General features: G+C 47.5%; 1 protein-coding gene across 4 annotated transcripts in view; it reads right to left on the bottom strand.

Annotated features, from left to right (window-relative positions):
* The window catches only part of SIPA1L1 (signal induced proliferation associated 1 like 1), a 1,823,374-nt gene that overhangs the window by 138,953 nt on the left and 1,666,772 nt on the right, over window positions 1-17,649 (bottom strand). For all 4 annotated transcript variants that reach the window (XM_069638601.1, XM_069638604.1, XM_069638602.1 and 1 more), the window contains one exon: window positions 13,094-13,234. In XM_069638601.1, the coding sequence (XP_069494702.1) occupies window positions 13,094-13,234 (141 nt within the window). The remainder of the gene's footprint in view (window positions 1-13,093; window positions 13,235-17,649) is intronic.

Raw genomic sequence — 17,649 nt, 5'->3', positions numbered from 1 at the left:
ATCTCTGATGTCTCTAAGAAGTCACACTACCAGCTGCACCTCCTCAAGATAGTCTTCCTTTCCACTCCTTCCCCCAGAAGCACACTGTCTCCAGAGCTCTGGTTCTCTCTAGGCTGGACTATTGTAGCAGCCTCTTTCTAAATCTGCCTGCTTCTACTCTCCGCCCTCTGCAACTTATCCAGAACAGGACTGCGAGACTTGTCCTTGGCCTCAAGCCCAGGGATCGTCTCTCTCCAGGACTGAAATCTGTGCACTGCCTCCCAGTGGCTGCGAGGATTAAGTTCAAAACCCTCTGCATCGTTCCCAAGGCCTTCTGGGGCCCGAGGCCTCAATACCTTCAACTCTCTCTTCCTAAATATCTTCCTTCTCGAGCTCATCGCTCATCTGCCTCCAACTCCCTCAGGGTCAGTCGCTTCTCCAAGCAACGAGTTGGTGGTAGATCTCTCTCTTCAGCTGGTGCCTCCCTCTGGAACAGTCTCCCTTAAACTTGAGGAGAACCATCTCCGGTTCCGGAAGCACCTCAAAACCTTTCTCTTTACTTCTGCCTTTTCTCCACTTCTCCTCTGCTGACCTCCTGGCTGTAACCGGAACTGCACTGGCTACCTGGAGACACTGATCCCGGGCCCAGGTCCTTCTCCCGCCAGCATCACACCTGCACTGCAGACCTGGCAACCCCCGCACTTGGGGACTGTTTCTGTAACCCTACAGTCCCCCAACCAGCCCTTGACACCTGATGCCCGCACTTACCCATGCACTGGCCACATGCTGGCTGTTTATTTACTTATTGTTATCATCTTTCCCATGTACTGCACTGTCCCTGCTCCCTTCCCACGCACTTGCACAATCTTAATGATGCCTGGCCTAGTAGGATCGCTGTCCATCCTCCCTTTGTTCCCCTCCCTTGTCTCGTCATGCCTTGAAACACTTGTGTATAGGCGCGTTATAAATGCCATATCATATCATGATAACCGGTTCTGTGGTTTATTTCCCCACTTTGATAGTCTGCAGCCATTGCTTTTAGCTCACTGTACCTTTTACGGATGGGAAATATCCGTTTGCATCTCAGGCATTGTCCCGCCCACATGGGCAGTCCAGCAACGAAATGCTATGGCAATTCCCTTCTGAACTGGAGTACCTACAGCAACCCCATACATGTTAACGCCTTGTTGTGCCTCATCAGTGAGGTGGAGCTGTGCCTCTCTGAGCACAGTGAGCATGGAGTCTACGTCTGGGTTCCCCCAGGTTTCACCAACCCCAAGTTCATTGCTAATATTCTGTTATAATGCAGTCTGTGTGTTCAAATTTTTCCATCAGCTTCCGCATCCCATTGGGAGCTAAACATACTCCACAGCGCTAACCTCTCGAGCACATCGTAGACACCAACTTACAATATTTTCTGTGTGTTTCCATTGTTTGTCTTCATTATTAGGTTTACCCCGGTGCAGAATTAAAGGGTAAATGGATACCTTTGAATAAAGAACGGCTACTGAAATATATTTTTATTATGTTTTCTACACAGCTACATTCTTTCTTTCTGTGAATGTCATTTCTAGATATCAAGGATTGTTTCTTTAGCCACCAGTGACAGATACGCCTAAACGGATGGATTTCGATTACACTGATGTGGGACGATTGCCCGGGATCGATATGCCCTTTGGCAGTACCAGCAACAAGGAGCAACCTGTCATCGTTTACAGTGGTCTAGCAAGAAGCTGATGCCGAAGCCTTGCGATTCAAGGTGCGTTGAACGCGCATCTTCTACCGAAAGGAACACTGTGTGCCTCATGATAAAGTTTTGGTACTATAGCCCAAGGACTTTCAATAATTAGTTGTAAATTGAAATCACCAGATGTTCTCCGAGCGTTTTTTGTGAAATAAAAGCACATTGTAAATTGCAGAGTATTGATGTTTCCTTTAAAAAAAATAGTGTTTTCTATTCCGATTTGGGAGGTGCTGTGCTTTGAGAGGATGTCTGTGTTGATATTCCGGGTTCTGCACCAACTGACGTAGGTGATGACTGGGCGTGTTTGGCTATGCTGCCCACTAACGTCATGAAAATAGGTGGAGAATATCACTAGGAATAGTGGTGTCAGCTTCAGAGGCGGGAGATATGATTTAGTGCTGCAAGGGCAGTTGAACTTTGGGCGGTGCAGCAACGGATAAGATTAGCACAAGATGGCAGCGCCCCGGCGCGCTCATTGATTTTGCATGTGTAAAAGTGAGGAAAACTAAGGTAAGTTGCATAGGAAATGTCTTTACGATCGATCACTGTTTGCTTAAAACCACATACCCGAACCCTCGGGACAATACAATTTTTGAGCACACTATTCCTTTAAAGACAGTCAGTACTGGAAGACTTTCTTTCCTTTAGTCCTTTCCTATGTTGCAACTCTTCTGCAACATGTTACAAGCGTACAAAGTACCTTACAGTACAGTGCGCTTGGGTCTTTTTTATTTCCAAAGACTAGACTCCCTCAAAGGATTTTTTTTTTTTTTAGGAGAAGTGCGATGTGCCTTGGACAGGGCTGGTGGCAGCTTTTACTTTCGCATAGTTTTAACCCTTTCCTGCCATGCAAACCACATTTACTGTGGTTGGCACAGGAATGTGGGTTGGCTCCAAAATGGCAATGCCACAAGGTTCTTTGTCCCGTCCTTTGGCCATCTTGTCCCTTTACCTTTCCAAGGTCGCGCAGACCTGGGTCAGCCCTTATTTGGTCATGCATTTCCCCGCAAAAATGCCAAGCTTTCACTGGCTTCTGCATGCCTTGTGTGTGAGCGCCTCCAGGACGTGGGCTGGACAGTCTAGTTCCAATACACATTATGGGTGCCAGAGAGTCTGGTGTGCTGGGAATGACTCGGACCACCGTGGTCCGTGATTGGTCCACGTCTGGTATGCCTGTATGTGAGCAGATCTCCCATTAGGTCCTCTTCAAGAGAAGGCTCCAAACACCCACACCAGGTCGATCGCTTGAGTACTCACTGAACCTAGGATAGGAACCAAGTATCCTGAAACTAAGAAGCCGAGTCGAGGGACCGCTGATGATCCGCTGGAAGGTTTGGCAATCTGAGCCCTCTGTTGAACCATAAGGTCTGCAAAGGCGCTTCAACCTATTTGAATAATGGGATCATCTATTCACGGCACCTTCATTTTAACCTGCAAGTGAGCCTCTTCGGAAGTGTTCCTGAGCCAACCAGCAAACTGACCAGCTCGCACAGGACCTATGCTCTGAAACCGCTGCCGTTTTCGACTGGACATTTGAAATTTGGTAGATCATAAACTCTGTGTTCACGGCACTCTCACACCGAATTTCGTACACTTGGCATTCCCAGGTCTAGAATAAAGCGAGAGCGCCCAAACCAGAGTGAAAGCGGTCACTGTGTAGCCCAGCTGTGGTGACAAATTTCACAGGTATCTTGCTGTTGTGTCCCTTTGTCCCCAGAGTTCTGCTGCAGTGAAACTAGCCTGATCCCTTCACAAGAAGCGGAGAAATCGCCACGGTCCTGCCATGGAATTCTCGCTGTATCTCAGCCGCTGAAAGTCACAGAGCTGCACAAATGCCGCATTTGAACCTGCAAACGAATGTCATGACCACTGTGAGGGGGCACAAATTGTGCCACAAGCAGGCTCCCACCAGAACCCTGAGGGCCTTAAAACCACTGCAAAAGGGCTCCTGGAGCCAGTCCTGGAATCTTTGGCACCAGGCTCATATGTAGGAAGGAAGTGCTGTTAAAACTAGGTCCCATTTATGTACATGGGCCTTTAAATCCAACATGGAAGCACCCACACAGTCTAGTTCTAAGAACCAAGCCATGCGGTCTAGTGTTTTGGGTGTGGCAGGCCTGGAACTACTTTCCCTGGTACTACTTTACCTGGGCTATATAAACCACACCCTGACTGCAGAACACGCTTTGTGTTATTCTGCAACCAGCAGCGTGCCACTCACCATGTCCAGCTCCTGGTCTTCAGCATCTTCCTGTAATCCTGAAAGAACAAGATTATTCTGTCTTACCTGAGAAAACACCATCCAGCACTCAGCATCTCAACTGGGCTGCAATCTGTGGAAACCAAGAGAAGAACAAACATCACTCACCTGTGAGTACTAACTTAAGGACTTTCGGCGAACCGCTACCACAGCTGCTGTTCGAACATTGCGACCTGCAATAACAAGAAAGGGAAAAACAATATTAGAACGCACGCTTCCAAAACATTGAATTCCACCAGTCTTACCTGAATTCCATTGCGCTACACCAAGCTTCAATCCGGAGCACCACAGCAACATCTGCAAAGGAAAAGACATATTCAGGTTCACTTTCAATATTAAAGAACCGCACAGCGCTGTAACACCTTAACGGATTCCGGGGGCCTGTTTTTCATCGCGCTCTCATCCACTCGCAGCACCACAGCGGCCTGTGAGGAGAAGAAAACACAGGTTTGCTTCAAAAGACAAAGGCGCTGCGCGCTTTCTCTTACCTAGAAACGTGCCTCTCCATCCGGCACACCAGCATCAAGACTGTTGCACCCGAAAAGAAGGAGATAGACATTAACAAATTCCCACCATAAACAGAACAAAGACTTACAATTAACAAACCTACCTGCCTACCAGCAGATTCGGGTTCACAGCAGGCCTGGGCCCAAGGAAGGTGTACTGCAACAGTGAAGCAACTCAGGCAGCTCGCCAACAAACTTCAGGCACCTCTGCACAAGAAATGCAGGACGGATAGCTCACCCTACAAATAACTGAGGTGAGAAAAGAACCCAGTGGGAAGGGAATCAGTCAGAGGGAGGTGGGAGATTCACCCGTTAGAGACAGTTATCACAAATCCTCCCTTCTGTAATTGCAGATTCATTATTCAGCACTGGCCAACTACCCATCCAGGGTTCCAGATCTCAGAACCTTCCAGACGCCCCCGGGGATATCAGGTGAACGTAACACCGAAGTGGACTCGAATGCCAAAGTTTGGTCCGGAGTGCGCTAGAGGTTGGTGAGTACTTTCAACCCTTACCGATGGCCCCTAACGCAGCCATCCATTTTTATGCACAAGTGTCCCCCTCTGAGGGCAACTCACCTTTCCACAGGTAGCCTGAGGTGCCGACCTATTCCCAACTCCTGGAACCTGTTCTGCCCTTTTGGGGAGACCCTCCTGGAATAGTGGGAACCTATTCTTCATCGCCTCACCCACCTTCCTGAGCTGCTACAGCCCCCTCAAGAAACCCCGTTTTCGCTCCGCTGCACCATCGCGTGCACCAGCACCTAAAAGTGCTTTTGAACGTTAGGCTCCACTTCTGGGGACTGGACTGACTCTTAGTTAGGGATTGATTGATGAAGAACTGCCTAAAGACCATCTGCACTGCTTGTTCCCTCTCCTCCTAAATTGTGGACCCATTCTGTGCACTAACCCTTTAGGCCTCTTGGTATTGAATATATATGTATAAGTGTTGTATTGTTTTGAAGTATTACTGTTGATATTTGCTTTGTGTTTGAATAAATGTATATGCATTTTGAATATATACACTTGACTGGGAGTGATTTGTAGTGTTCTATACTATGTGTGCTCATTGTGGGCTTTCAGTCACCCTCACCCCTCCTGAGAGCTAGTCTTGACCGCCGCCATTGCTACCTTGATTGGTCTGGCTTGTCCAGAAGGTTACCCTGTTCCAAGAAACTAGGCTGGCATTCTGAACCTCTGCCCACCAGGCCAGAGTTCAGAAATCAATCTCAACAATTAGCTTGCATCACATCTAGACAGAATTGTGAGGTTCAGCCAAACATCAGACGTCCATAGAATTGTGAAGATCAACCAGTGTCACACCTAGATAGAAATGTAAATATTAACCATGCATCACAACTAGAGAGAATTATGAAGTTTAGCCATGCATCAGACCTAGATAGAATTTTGAATATTAGTCAAGCTCCCCATTCAGATAGAATTGACCAGATTAACCATGCACCACACTTAGAGAGAATTATGGATATTAAGTTTTGTCTCAACAGATAGGACTGTCGATTAGTAACATAGAAGAAGTTAGCGAGTAGCCAAAGCACTAACTACCCCACTTCTACTTCTTCAAACACACCACCCCAACACTATAAACGCCCACTGGGTTTGCCAACTTACACCCTAACACACACCCAACACAAGCAACACACAACAAATAAAGCCAAACAATGCACCTTACCCGTATCGACACAGCAGGCAAGTGCACACAACCCTAATGCGCACAACACCATTCCCGTATGGATACAACAATCCAGTGCATGCAACCTACTATCTGTAAGCCAACACACACAGATGCCAGTTTCTCCTGGTTCTGGGCTTATCCTATCATTCTTCCCTCACTAACCAACCCCATCCCCTTTCTTGCAGAGCCACAAGAGTACCTGGAGACTTGTCTTCGGTGGAATCGGAGCGCTGTATAAATCAACATAACATAATTATACATAGCATCTTTGAAATTCCTTGTTTTCTCAGTATGATTATGTATTTTTAATAATTACCCAAAATCTTTTATAACAGATGGCCTTACTGATACTAGGTAACTAGTTCAGAATATCTTGTTTGGTATGGCATACTGTCAGGGCCAGGCGGGCTGTGGGGACGGTCTGCCACATTACTGAGGCAGTTAGGGGTATGCAAAAGCCTACAACAATACACACAAAAAGGATTCTTCATCCTTTTTGCAGGGTTAGCACCGAGAAACCAAGAAAAGCCAAAAGACTACAATACCCATCAGGCCCGTGTGCTCACGAGCCTGCTAGAGGGAGAAGCGCCACAGCCAGTCGGCCGTGTATGTGCGAGCCGCACCCGAAAGGCGTGGCTCACAATACTGGACCTCAGAGACACAAGACGTGTTTCCCAGCACTCCAGCAGATTGCATCTACGCATCAGGCTAGACCTACGCGGGGCACAACCCGTCGGAACAGAGAACAGGCCCTGTTTACCATAACAGATAAGTACAGCTCCAGCGCCGCATCGGGGAACTGTTTGATATATGCCAGTGATACTCACCCAAAGTTATAACACACAGCTGAGCGACTACAGGTATAGCAGCGCATGCCGCATGGGGGAACTAACCAGCAGGCATAACTAAGCTACATGTAGCACTGTGCATGACTGTGTGGCTGACTAAGTGCATGGACCTCACACCTCTTAGGCTGTGTGTAACGACGCAAGGCAGGAGATGGAACGTGCGGTGAAGTAACCGTGCGAAGTACCGGACCACAGTTCTGGTGGCAGCCGGTTTGGTGAACTCTTGAGCAGCTGTAGAGTTTAAGCTGCGCACACCAACTGCTCCTTTCGGTATTTTCCAGCGCAGCTCAGAAATGTCCACATCTATCCTCAAGGCCTTACCAGTCACAAACGGACAAGACACCCGCAGCTAAGTAGCAGTTCTTGTTTGTAGAGTAATGCCATTTTAAATCATTGCCAAAGGTCTGTTAATGCAAGCAGGCATGTTCAGTTGTTTTGGGGGATCAATCCAATGCCAAAGGTCTGTTGATGCAAGCAGTCAAGTTCAGTTGTTTTAGACACCCCAAGTAGCTCATGTGTGCATGTGTAGGGTACAGTAGCACCGCCCAGGCAATTGGTGCTTCTGGTTAAGAGCCCAGGAATAGGCTTGTTCTTGGGCACACTAGAATGCTGGTTTTGAGCTCCACGCAAAAGCTCTTGTTCATTGTGTGAGCTGTATGTGAGCGGTGTGTAAGGGCAGAGATTACAAGCAGGCAAAGACAACCAGCCGCAGGAGCCGAGGAGCATGTTACCCTAGAAATCTCCTTCCCCAACCACAACTTCTCCCTAACCCTCTCTCTGGTTATCCTTAATTCCCCCAACCAATACAACCATCGGACCCTAACCCTCTTTCCCCGGCAGGTTGCGGAGGCCTGTTGTATATCTAGTTCCCAGATGCCAAGACCTAACGGGAAGGCAGGTGTTCGTGCTGCCTCTGCGCCAGTCAAGATACGGATCTGACACATACATAAGTTGTGCCATCATAGCAAGGATACACAATATGTTCTGGAATTCTTTTACACAAAAACATAATTTGAATACAACATAGGTTCATTACTACATTTAGTTGTTTCCTAAAGGAATTGATATTTTAACGTACACTTGTAATACGTATATATCCCTGATTTGGTGATATGCCAGTTTTGGAAAGGATTTTTACTTTAAATGTTATATTGCGAAATAGACCAAGTATTGAGTTAGGCGTTAAAGAAGTCACTTGGCATACCATTTCCAGTGCCGCTACCTCACATGCAAAAAACTACCTCAAATATGACCACGGATATTATGGGCAAATGAATAGTTGTAGGACATATTCCAAACAGTCTATTCACCTATGTCAGTACTGTATTTTAGTAAGGGATATTGAAAATCACTTTCCTTATCCATGTAAAAAAAACACAAATTATGCAAACTGTGATGAATCCTACGGATCCCTCACTAAATCCCTGCCTTAAGTCTCCTCCCTGGTGGCCAGGAAAATGGAAATGCTTCCTGTTTGACCTTGGGGGTGGTCATCTGCAGGAGGATCACCTACAAGGAGACAAGGCTCAGGGAAGTGAGAGTAGTCCATGGGTTGCGACAGGACTTGGATTCCCTTTAGGGAAGACACTTGACAAATCGCTTGTTGCCACAAAAACCTGGCAGTTCCACATGTTGAACATCTTAATGTGAGTGAAATTTGCCCGGACTCGAATACATCCCTTCTCAAACCCATAGAGCTAAAAACCTCCCCAACTCAAAAGGGGACAATGAAAGGAAGTATGTGAATGATAACCGCCAAAAGTCTAGAAAGCCTTATTCCTCTTTCCAAATCAAAACTGATGAATCATTTTTTGGCTACTCCTTAAATAAATATTGTAGAGAGTTGAGATCAGGAAAACTAACTTTGTTGGTAGGGACTTCAAGTTCCATGATTCCCTCAGTACTGGGACAAGGAAGAGGGATGCAGAGGAATACAGCTGCAGGAGCGTTCAGCTAATTAGTGCATACAACCTACACCTGTGGGAGACGGAGAGGCTTAAAAAGCCCCCTCAGGCGCAGGAAGTAGAGCAGCAGAAGCAGCAGGAGAGGAGAAACCGGTGCGGGCAGTGTATGCAGAGGAAAGTGAAGCTTGAAGCGAAAGACGACACCGGGACCACAGAAAAGCCAAAAGCAGTGGTGGGTCATGAGAGCGTCTTTGCCTCTAGTTACCTTGTTGCAAAGGTCGCGCCACGAAGCGCGAGAAAATAATGCTTGCCCACTGAAGGCTCTTTGTGCAAATGTCATGCAGTGTGAAGAAGAGGTAGAGAGGGAAGTGTGCCCTCTTTAGAGGCTTCAGTTGGCTGGTGTGCACCCGAGCCTCTCCGGACCGCAGGAAGCTCCATTTTGGAGTTGCGCAAGCAGAGGTGGACCAGAGGAGGCTGTTCGTCCGATCACAAGGAGCCGCAATGACAGAAGACCTGCAAACACCAAGCAGAGGGTGAGCGAGTGACTTACCCGGTAAATTCACAGTCTACAAGTGACTACAGGATGCTGCCTGCGTGTTCACGGCAGGCAGTTTCACTTGTGTGGTAGTTAAAGAAGCAGTAATAACAATTTATAATGCCCGACTATTCGAAAACAACGAAAGTGACACTTAATGAATCAAAGTGACTATGCAATCAATCGTGAGAGTTGGTGGATGGCCCAAAAACCCAGTGGGAAGCTAAAACCAATACCATAGAAGCAGTACCCAAGCCAAGAGTATTTAAAAACTCAGCAATACCAATGCAAGAAACATTGCTCAAGGCGAGAGGGGAATGTAAGACTTCTATTCATGTGTTGTGAAATACAGATCCTCAAATGATATACACACACATTACCAAAGCCAAGATACAGTGTGAGACCATATTTTGGGCGCTACTTGGTTGTTGGTGTAAAGGGGAAAGAAAGGTGGCAAACAGGCTGCCCTTCTGGAGAAGATTATCCCGGGCAGAGGTGCATAGTTGCAAATGAGTCCTAAAAAGCACCAATGTGATTCTTTGTTTCCCTGAAAGTGGCTCAAAGTGTGATGCCAACAAGGCCTTTGAAGTTGTTGGAAGTTACCACTGAAGCACACTTTGTTCTTTTGTGAAGTATTGAACGGGCAGGAGAGTATACCCGTATGGCAAGTTGCTGATGTAAAAGGTCTGGCATACGTGAAAACCAGGTAGTAGTTGATGAAAGTGCTGAACTGTGATTCTAACAAAGACCACTCATTAAACCTGCTCTGGAGGAGTTACATTTTGCTTCAGAAATCAAAGCTGTGGCCAATCATCCTGACAAAGACAATTGTTGTTTACGTGAAGACAACATATGTGAAACGTGTTACTACTCCAGGAAGAGCTAGAAAATACTATTTATTTTGGTACATTGTGGAGAAAACAGTATTTTTTATCAAGTTTAAATCCTCAAGAACTGGGTTGGAACTTTGTGGCAAACCCGGATTTCCTTATTTCTGTTGAACTGTGGAGCCATCCAGGTTATGAGAAGTGACGGTGGTCATATTGTGAATTTGATTGTATGTTATATATATTTGTTGAATTGAACTGCCATGCTCTTCCCAACTCTCTCCTCTCCCCAGTTCTTCCTACCTTTCATGCCCACTCACTCCTCTTACCTCCCCACTTACTCCTCTTCCTACCTCTCTTCTTCCTACCTCCCCTCCTTTGTCCTACCTCCTCCCCCTTGTCGTCATACATCCCTCCTCCCTGCACCCTCTTCTTACCTTCCACCTAACTCTCTTCCACTTCCCTTCTCTCAGTCTTCCTACCTCCCTCCCTCCACTCACCCCCCCGTTCTCCCTCTTCCTCCCTCCACTTGCCCCCCCTTCCTCCCTCCACTTGCCCCTTCCTCCCTCCACTTGCCCATACCTCCCTCCACTTCCTCGCTCCACTTCCTCCCACATCCTCCCCCACCCCTTCCTACAGTCGTCCTCTACTCTGCCACCTACCTCTCTACTTCCCTCCTACCTCCCTTCTTCCGACCTTTCCCCTCCTTGCTCAGTCATCTTCCCATCTCACTCCTCACCATTCCCTATTCTTCCCACCTCGCTGCTCCCTCTTCTACCTACCTCCCTCCTCTTCGTCCTACCTCCCTCTTCTACCAACCTCCGTTATCCCTGGTCCCATCTCCCTACCTCCCTTCTGCTCCCTCTTCTTCCCATCCCTGCACTCTCCTCTTCTTACTCCTCCCTCTGCTGGACTCACCCTCAAGCCCACCAATAGTAATGAACACCACCAAACTGGCAGGGGCTGCCATATCCTGGACAGCCTACGGCCACCGCATCTGCCAAGCAACAGACACTTTGGACAGAATGTGGAATGGTACCAGACAATCCCAGCCATCGAAACAGTCCAAAAACACATACTGGTGTTGGTGGGCAGGAAGAAAGCCAAAAGACAAGCTGGCCAAACAAGGCAAAATCGCGTAGGATACCCCAAAAGGCATTATGCAGTAAAATGAGAAAAATTCATGCTACAATACAAAAGAAAAACACAGAAAAATAAACCTCTGCTGCCACCAGCCCATCCTGGACACATTATACAAATAACCACAAGAGCACACATCACAAAGAGGGTGGTGGTCACCAACCCAGAGAGTCAACCCAGTCCAATCCTCTAGCCGCAAGCATGGGACTTCGGCATTAAAGGGCGAGGATTGAGTTATTAAATTTCAATAGAGAGAGGTAGAAGGGTGAGGCATAAGGATGCGTGGTAATGTAGGATGTTGCTGTAAGGAGCACAGTTCTGTTATCAGAAGGGTGAATTTAGGGAGGTGTGGGTGAATAAATGAATGGGTCTGAGGGTGAGATAGCCGGGAGAGATGTCTAAGGAAGAGTGTCAGGGTGCCAGCCTTATGGAGGAGCGGCAGTGGTATTTAAGGCGATTAATTGGTGGGCTGACAGTTAAGGTGAGATGGTGTGAATGTGAGACAGGAAAATCAAATTGGGGGGAGGGGGTAAGATACGGTGAAAGTGAGGTAGCATGTGTGGGTGTTTGCTTACGTGAGGTATAGGCTGGCGGGTTGGTTTCATGTATCCCAGCATCAGTCAGGAGTGTTCCTTGGATCCATCAGTGGGAATGGCAGGTGCCAGTTCAATACAGAAGTGACTTTTAGGTTTTCACATAACAGCATGTGTAAACAAGTATTAGTTGTGTTAGTACCTGGACATATGATAATGCCTTACAAATGCTTAGCTAATGCCTACATAAGAAATCTGTGGGCTTTGCCAATGCTCTTTTCAAACGGGAATTCAGTATAAGGACACAACAAACTACTAAAAAATCAAGTGCTGAAGGAACACTTGGTTCAGGCATTTATATTACACCAGTAGCAGATTTGTAGCAGCAATTAAGCCATTACCTTTCAGACAGCTGCTCAGAAAGCACAGAGATAGCTCTAAGAGATCCCAGGGATGTGTGTTTTGAGTGGGGAGTTGCCAGTAGTAGGTCTGAATGAGCATAGGGACTACAAAGGTCATCAGTAGTAAAAAAGAAGGTAAATAAGCAAACATTCCGCACAGGCTATCTGTCCTTCCCCACATGCCGTCTCGCTCTTTCCTTCACCTAACATGACAATAGTTTCAGCTTACAGCAGCACCTAATAGCCAAAACTAAAAACAGTCACCAGAACACTTTTTTGAGATTTTCAGCAGATAAAAGGATTTTGAATTTATTACAATTTATTTGAATGATCTTGAATTTATTACACACATTTGTAAATGTGTGCCTCAGTATCTAAAATGAAGCTTTGAGAAGTAGCATACTTTCCAACATGATATGATTAGTTATTTATAATACGCTTAATACCCAGAAGTTTCGAAGCGCGGACCCGGGATTGAACCTGTGTTGCTCCGTTGCGTCTTGCTTACAAGACGAGCACGTTGCCGCTGAGCTATCCTCCCGAGACAACATGAGGAATGTTCTTAACAAATAAATAACATTTTGGACAAACATTGTGGCAGGTTGGATGTCGACTTCTGTGTTAAATCTACAGCAGTGACGAATTATAGAGGCTACATAGTTTAATAAGGCTGTATTATGTATATGCTAAGTTTTTTTCATACAAGTCAACAAAGGCAGCTTACCCTCAAAGGCTTTGGCAGCATCTACCAAATTTGACCAATCCAGGTCAGCATCAGGTAGTGGCATGAGTCCAGGGTCTGGCAACAGTTGCCTTCTCTGATCACGAAAGTCTGTGAGAGATGTGTCTGAGGTAGAGAACTCCCCTGTAAAAGTACACAAACGCACATGACCAAAAAAATTAAATATTTTAACCCAACCTTTAAACAGTATTACATGAATAGAACGGGTGCATTAATGACTGGCCACGTTTTTAATACCAAGAAAAAAAAAGGTCAGAAGGCTCTCAAAGATAACTAAACTGACTGACTAGCACATTCCACAGAACTGCTACACAAGCCTTACTCTAGCTTCTGAAAAACAAAACACGTAATTTAAATCCAAGTGGTGATTGGAAAATATATTCTGAAAAGTAGATTGTTATTTTAAAAAAAAACACAAAGGGAGCACATTTGTGATAGAACTACTGTAGCCTGAGCCAACAATGGATCCACAGTCAGCAGACAGTTGGAAGGTGACCAAAGCCATTACAAGCAGCTGACGAAACCCATGAGTTGCAGATGCAGTGATCAATTTGAATGTTGTGGTTTTGGTTGTGTTGCTGGTTTGCAATGCAGGGTCCCCCCTCATCCCTTAAGCACTCCCTTGTGTGCCCCCTCCTGAAAAAACCTTAAGATGACCCTACCTGCCCTGCCAACTACTGCCCTATTTCCATCACCCCCTTTCTGGGGAAGCTGCTGGAGGAGTTGACATTGCCCCAACTCAACTATCACACTGAACTTGCTGACGGTCTCCACGACCATCAATCTGGAGCATCCAGAGGCATGGAATCTGCTCTTCTGAACACCTGTGAAGAACTGCTTGCATCGCTGGACTCCAACTCCCCAGCTGTCGTCCTTCTCGATCTCTCCTCTGCCATTGACACAGTCAACCATTCCATTCTCATACAAAGGCTCCATGATACCCTTGGTACCTCAGATCAGGTTCTGGACTAGCTGACATCCTTTCTTACTGACCGCTCTGACCAAGTCATCCTGGGCACCTTCTCCTCTCCTACTTCCTTCTCCACCTTTGGTGCCCCCTAGGGTTCTATCCCCTCCCCTCCCCTGTGACATCTAGATTGATCTGCTTGCATGCCTCATCTCCTTCTGCTCCAACTTCCAGTTTTATGGAGACACACAGCTCTTTTTCAAACTTCCTGCTGACCCTTGCGCACCCTTCATCATCCCTGACTGCCTATCTGCCATCCAATCCTGGTGCACCTCCAACAAGCTCTGCCTCAACACCTGTAAAGAAGGATCTTCCCTTCACACTGGCCTTCCTCATTGGGCTCTGCCCCTGCTCCTCCTTCTGAAGTTAGAAACCTTGAAGTCATCCTTGACTCCTCCCTCTCCTTCCTCCCTCACACTCGGGACATTGCCAAGAAGTCCCACTTTCAGCTCTTCCTTCTCAAAGGAATTCTCCAGTTTCTCACTTTCCCCCCCACTCCCCCAAGAGGCTCAATGTTACCCGAGCCGTGGTTCTCGCTAGGCTTGACTTTTGCATTAGCCTGCTCCTGAATCAACCTTCTTCCACTATGCGACCCCTCCAGCTAATCCAGAATAGGACAGCTACACTTAACCTTGGCCTTAAGCCCAGAGGCCGCATCTCTCCTGCCCAAAAAGTCTTGACAGACTCCCGGTTGGTGCACACATTAAATTGAAATCCCTCTGCATCATCCACAAGGCTGTCTGGGCCAAGGGACCACACTATCTTCAACGTTACCTTACTTCTCTCCCTCTAGACCACTACCTTCCTCTGGAACCAACTCTTTGTGTGTAAAGCGTTTTGCTAAACAGAGTGTAGGTGGTCGATCGCTTTCCTCAGCGGGCTCCTTCCTATGGAACAGCCTCTCCCTGCCTCTGTGCCTTGAGCAGAACTTCTTTAAATTCCAGAAGCTGCTCAAGACTTTCCTCTTTACCTCCTCCTTCCATTCTTCGCTCTTCTGCTAATCCCACAGTTGCTGTGATTGGTGTCCGGGTACCTTATGCATCCTCGGGCACCCAATCTGCCCAGCTCCTGTCTACCCTTCGTACATGCACTCCCTCCACCATGGAGGTTTCACACTTACTCCTAACGTGGCCCCTGGCCATGTAGCACTGAAAGACCCAAGCACTGTCTGTGGTTCACCCATAAACCCGGACTCCCCAGCACTTACGCCCTCTTCCTTGCTGCACTTGCATGTTCTGAATACTCACAAGGCATAGTATGTTTGTCCTTCCTTCCTTCCTTCCTTCCTTCCTTCCTTCCTTCCTTCCTTCCTTCCTTCCTTCCTTCCTTCCTTCCTTCCTTCCTTCCTTCCTTCCTTCCTTCCTTCCTTCCTTCCTTCCTTCCTTCCTTCCTTCCTTCCTTCCTTCCTTCCTTCCTTCCTTCCTTCCTTCCTTCCTTCCTTCCTTCCTTCCTTCCTTCCTTCCTTCCTTCCTTCCTTCCTTCCTTCCTTCCTTCCTTCCTTCCTTCCTTCCTTTTCCCTCCACTGCTCTTATTAAATATCGTGTTTGTAATGTATTCACTCCCTTGTTCCACCCCCCCTCGTCCTGTGGGCACTTTGAAACAGTATTTTAATTTCTGTATAAGTGTAAAGACCGGAGGGGGATGGGGGTCTGCACTTCCGCTCTCTATATGGTAGAGGGGAGGCACATAGACCCCTGCCAAGATTCTCTAGTATTGGTAGACGTAGTCGAGCAATCAAGGCCTAGCTTTTCAGGAGGTGATGCGAGCTGGTTCTTAAGTACAGTGTAGTCCCCGAGCACCCACAAAGGAATGTCCACACACCGTATCGGTTAAAATATAATTAATATTTAAGGTCATATACACAATCACTCACTTTTTACTCCGAAAATCAACAATAGTAAATATGTACAATTCTAAAGTGGTACCACTAACGTTATTAGATCTTATTCAAGTGCATAGGGTCAGAATGACATACAGATCAAAATAAAGAGGAAACCAGCAGTAGAGAGAGTAAGGAAAGTAAGATGGTTGAGCAATAGGCAGAATCCTGGTAACTACTGTTAAACACAGCTCTGTGTGGAGATCCCCCCCCCCCCCCAACCTGGGCAACTTGTAGAAGAAAGATACAAGCCCAGTCCATATATTGTTCCCAATAGACTTTCCAATAATTAAACAACCACAAAGTACCTTGGCATTGTAGCGTTCCTCGTCGGGGAAATCGACAACCCTTCGCGAGTGTCCTCCCTTTCAGGCAGGAGTCACGGGTCGTCCTACGTCCGATGGAGAACAGGTCGAGCTACGACGGTGAAGTGGCCGCGTCATTCCTAGCAGTGCTTGTTGACGGCGAAGCGTAAACGTCCTGCAAGGAAGAGGCGTGCAGGGCACCTCAGTGTCGATAGTTCTGGACCGCAAAGAGTTGAAGAACTGTGGCCCAGCAAGGGCGTCGAGTCGTTGGCGTCTCTGTGGTCTTTGGGTGGTGGGAAACCCACCGGTGGATGCTCCTCGGCGCGTCAACGGTCAGGCCTTCTCCAGCAGGATACAGTGGCGACGATGCGGACGAGAGCATCCTTGGATCAATGAAGTTCTTAGGCAACGGGAGCATGGCGGCTCCAGTTGGCAACGGCGGTCGTCGACAGTGGTGGACAACAGTCCGGGTGCTTCTCTCCTTGGAGTTCCGCAGCAGTCCCCGTATCGGGTCGGCAGCCTGTCGAAGGTCTGTCTACCAGGGAGCTTAGGCAAAGATCAGCTGTGCACGATGGTCCCTCGTAGCTCGAGAAGAGGGCGCCTGACCAGGTCCTCTTTGGGTCAGTTCTTGAAGCACAGCAACTTTCCGATTGCGAAGGAGAGCAACAGCAATTCTTCTCGTCCAGCAGGGCTCAAGGTTAAGCGTCACTCCAGTTACTCGTCGTAGTGGACTTCAGCTTCTGAACACGATTCCTAGCAGTGAGAGGTCCCCAGATATACTATTGATCTCCTATTCATTCCGCTCGGTCATACTCAAGCATCCAATCACGACTACGGGCATTCATGCAGGCAGGCAGCCGATCAGGCCAACACAGGTATTCAGGCCATTCACTTCTCTCCAGACACTCACAACAAGTTATGTGTATTGGGACAAGTACCGAGCCATTCAACACTCCAAGCTGCATTCATACCAGTTTCGGGCAGGGCTGTCTCAACCATTGTGTCAACCACCAGATACTAGACAGCCACAACATAGAATGTATATTCGTCACACACTCCATTCACACAGGTCCCACCCACAGGCGTACCCACAACATACGGTCGTTGAGAAGGCTCCAGCCAGTCTGGTCGGCACTTCCCCACACTACCATATACGGAACTTCCACCCAACAGCCAGTCAGGGGGAAGGGACAGAGGCAGGGCATCCCGGGACTTCGGGAAGATCAGGGTAACAGGTGATGGAAGGCAAGAGGCCATGGGGGCCATTTTGTCTTCATCAGGAATCTACCGATTCCAATGACAGGGCCTGGGCATCCCAAAATGGAGGACGCTCAGTGCACCAGTCATTTCAGCACGGAGCTGCCACCAGCCCGTACCCTGCTCTGTG

Source organism: Ambystoma mexicanum, chromosome 14 (assembly GCF_040938575.1).
Source record: "Ambystoma mexicanum isolate Mex_15411 chromosome 14, UKY_AmexF1_1, whole genome shotgun sequence".
In the NCBI taxonomy this organism is placed as follows: Eukaryota; Metazoa; Chordata; class Amphibia; order Caudata; family Ambystomatidae; genus Ambystoma; species Ambystoma mexicanum.
This window is presented reverse-complemented; position numbering and strand designations above follow the sequence as displayed.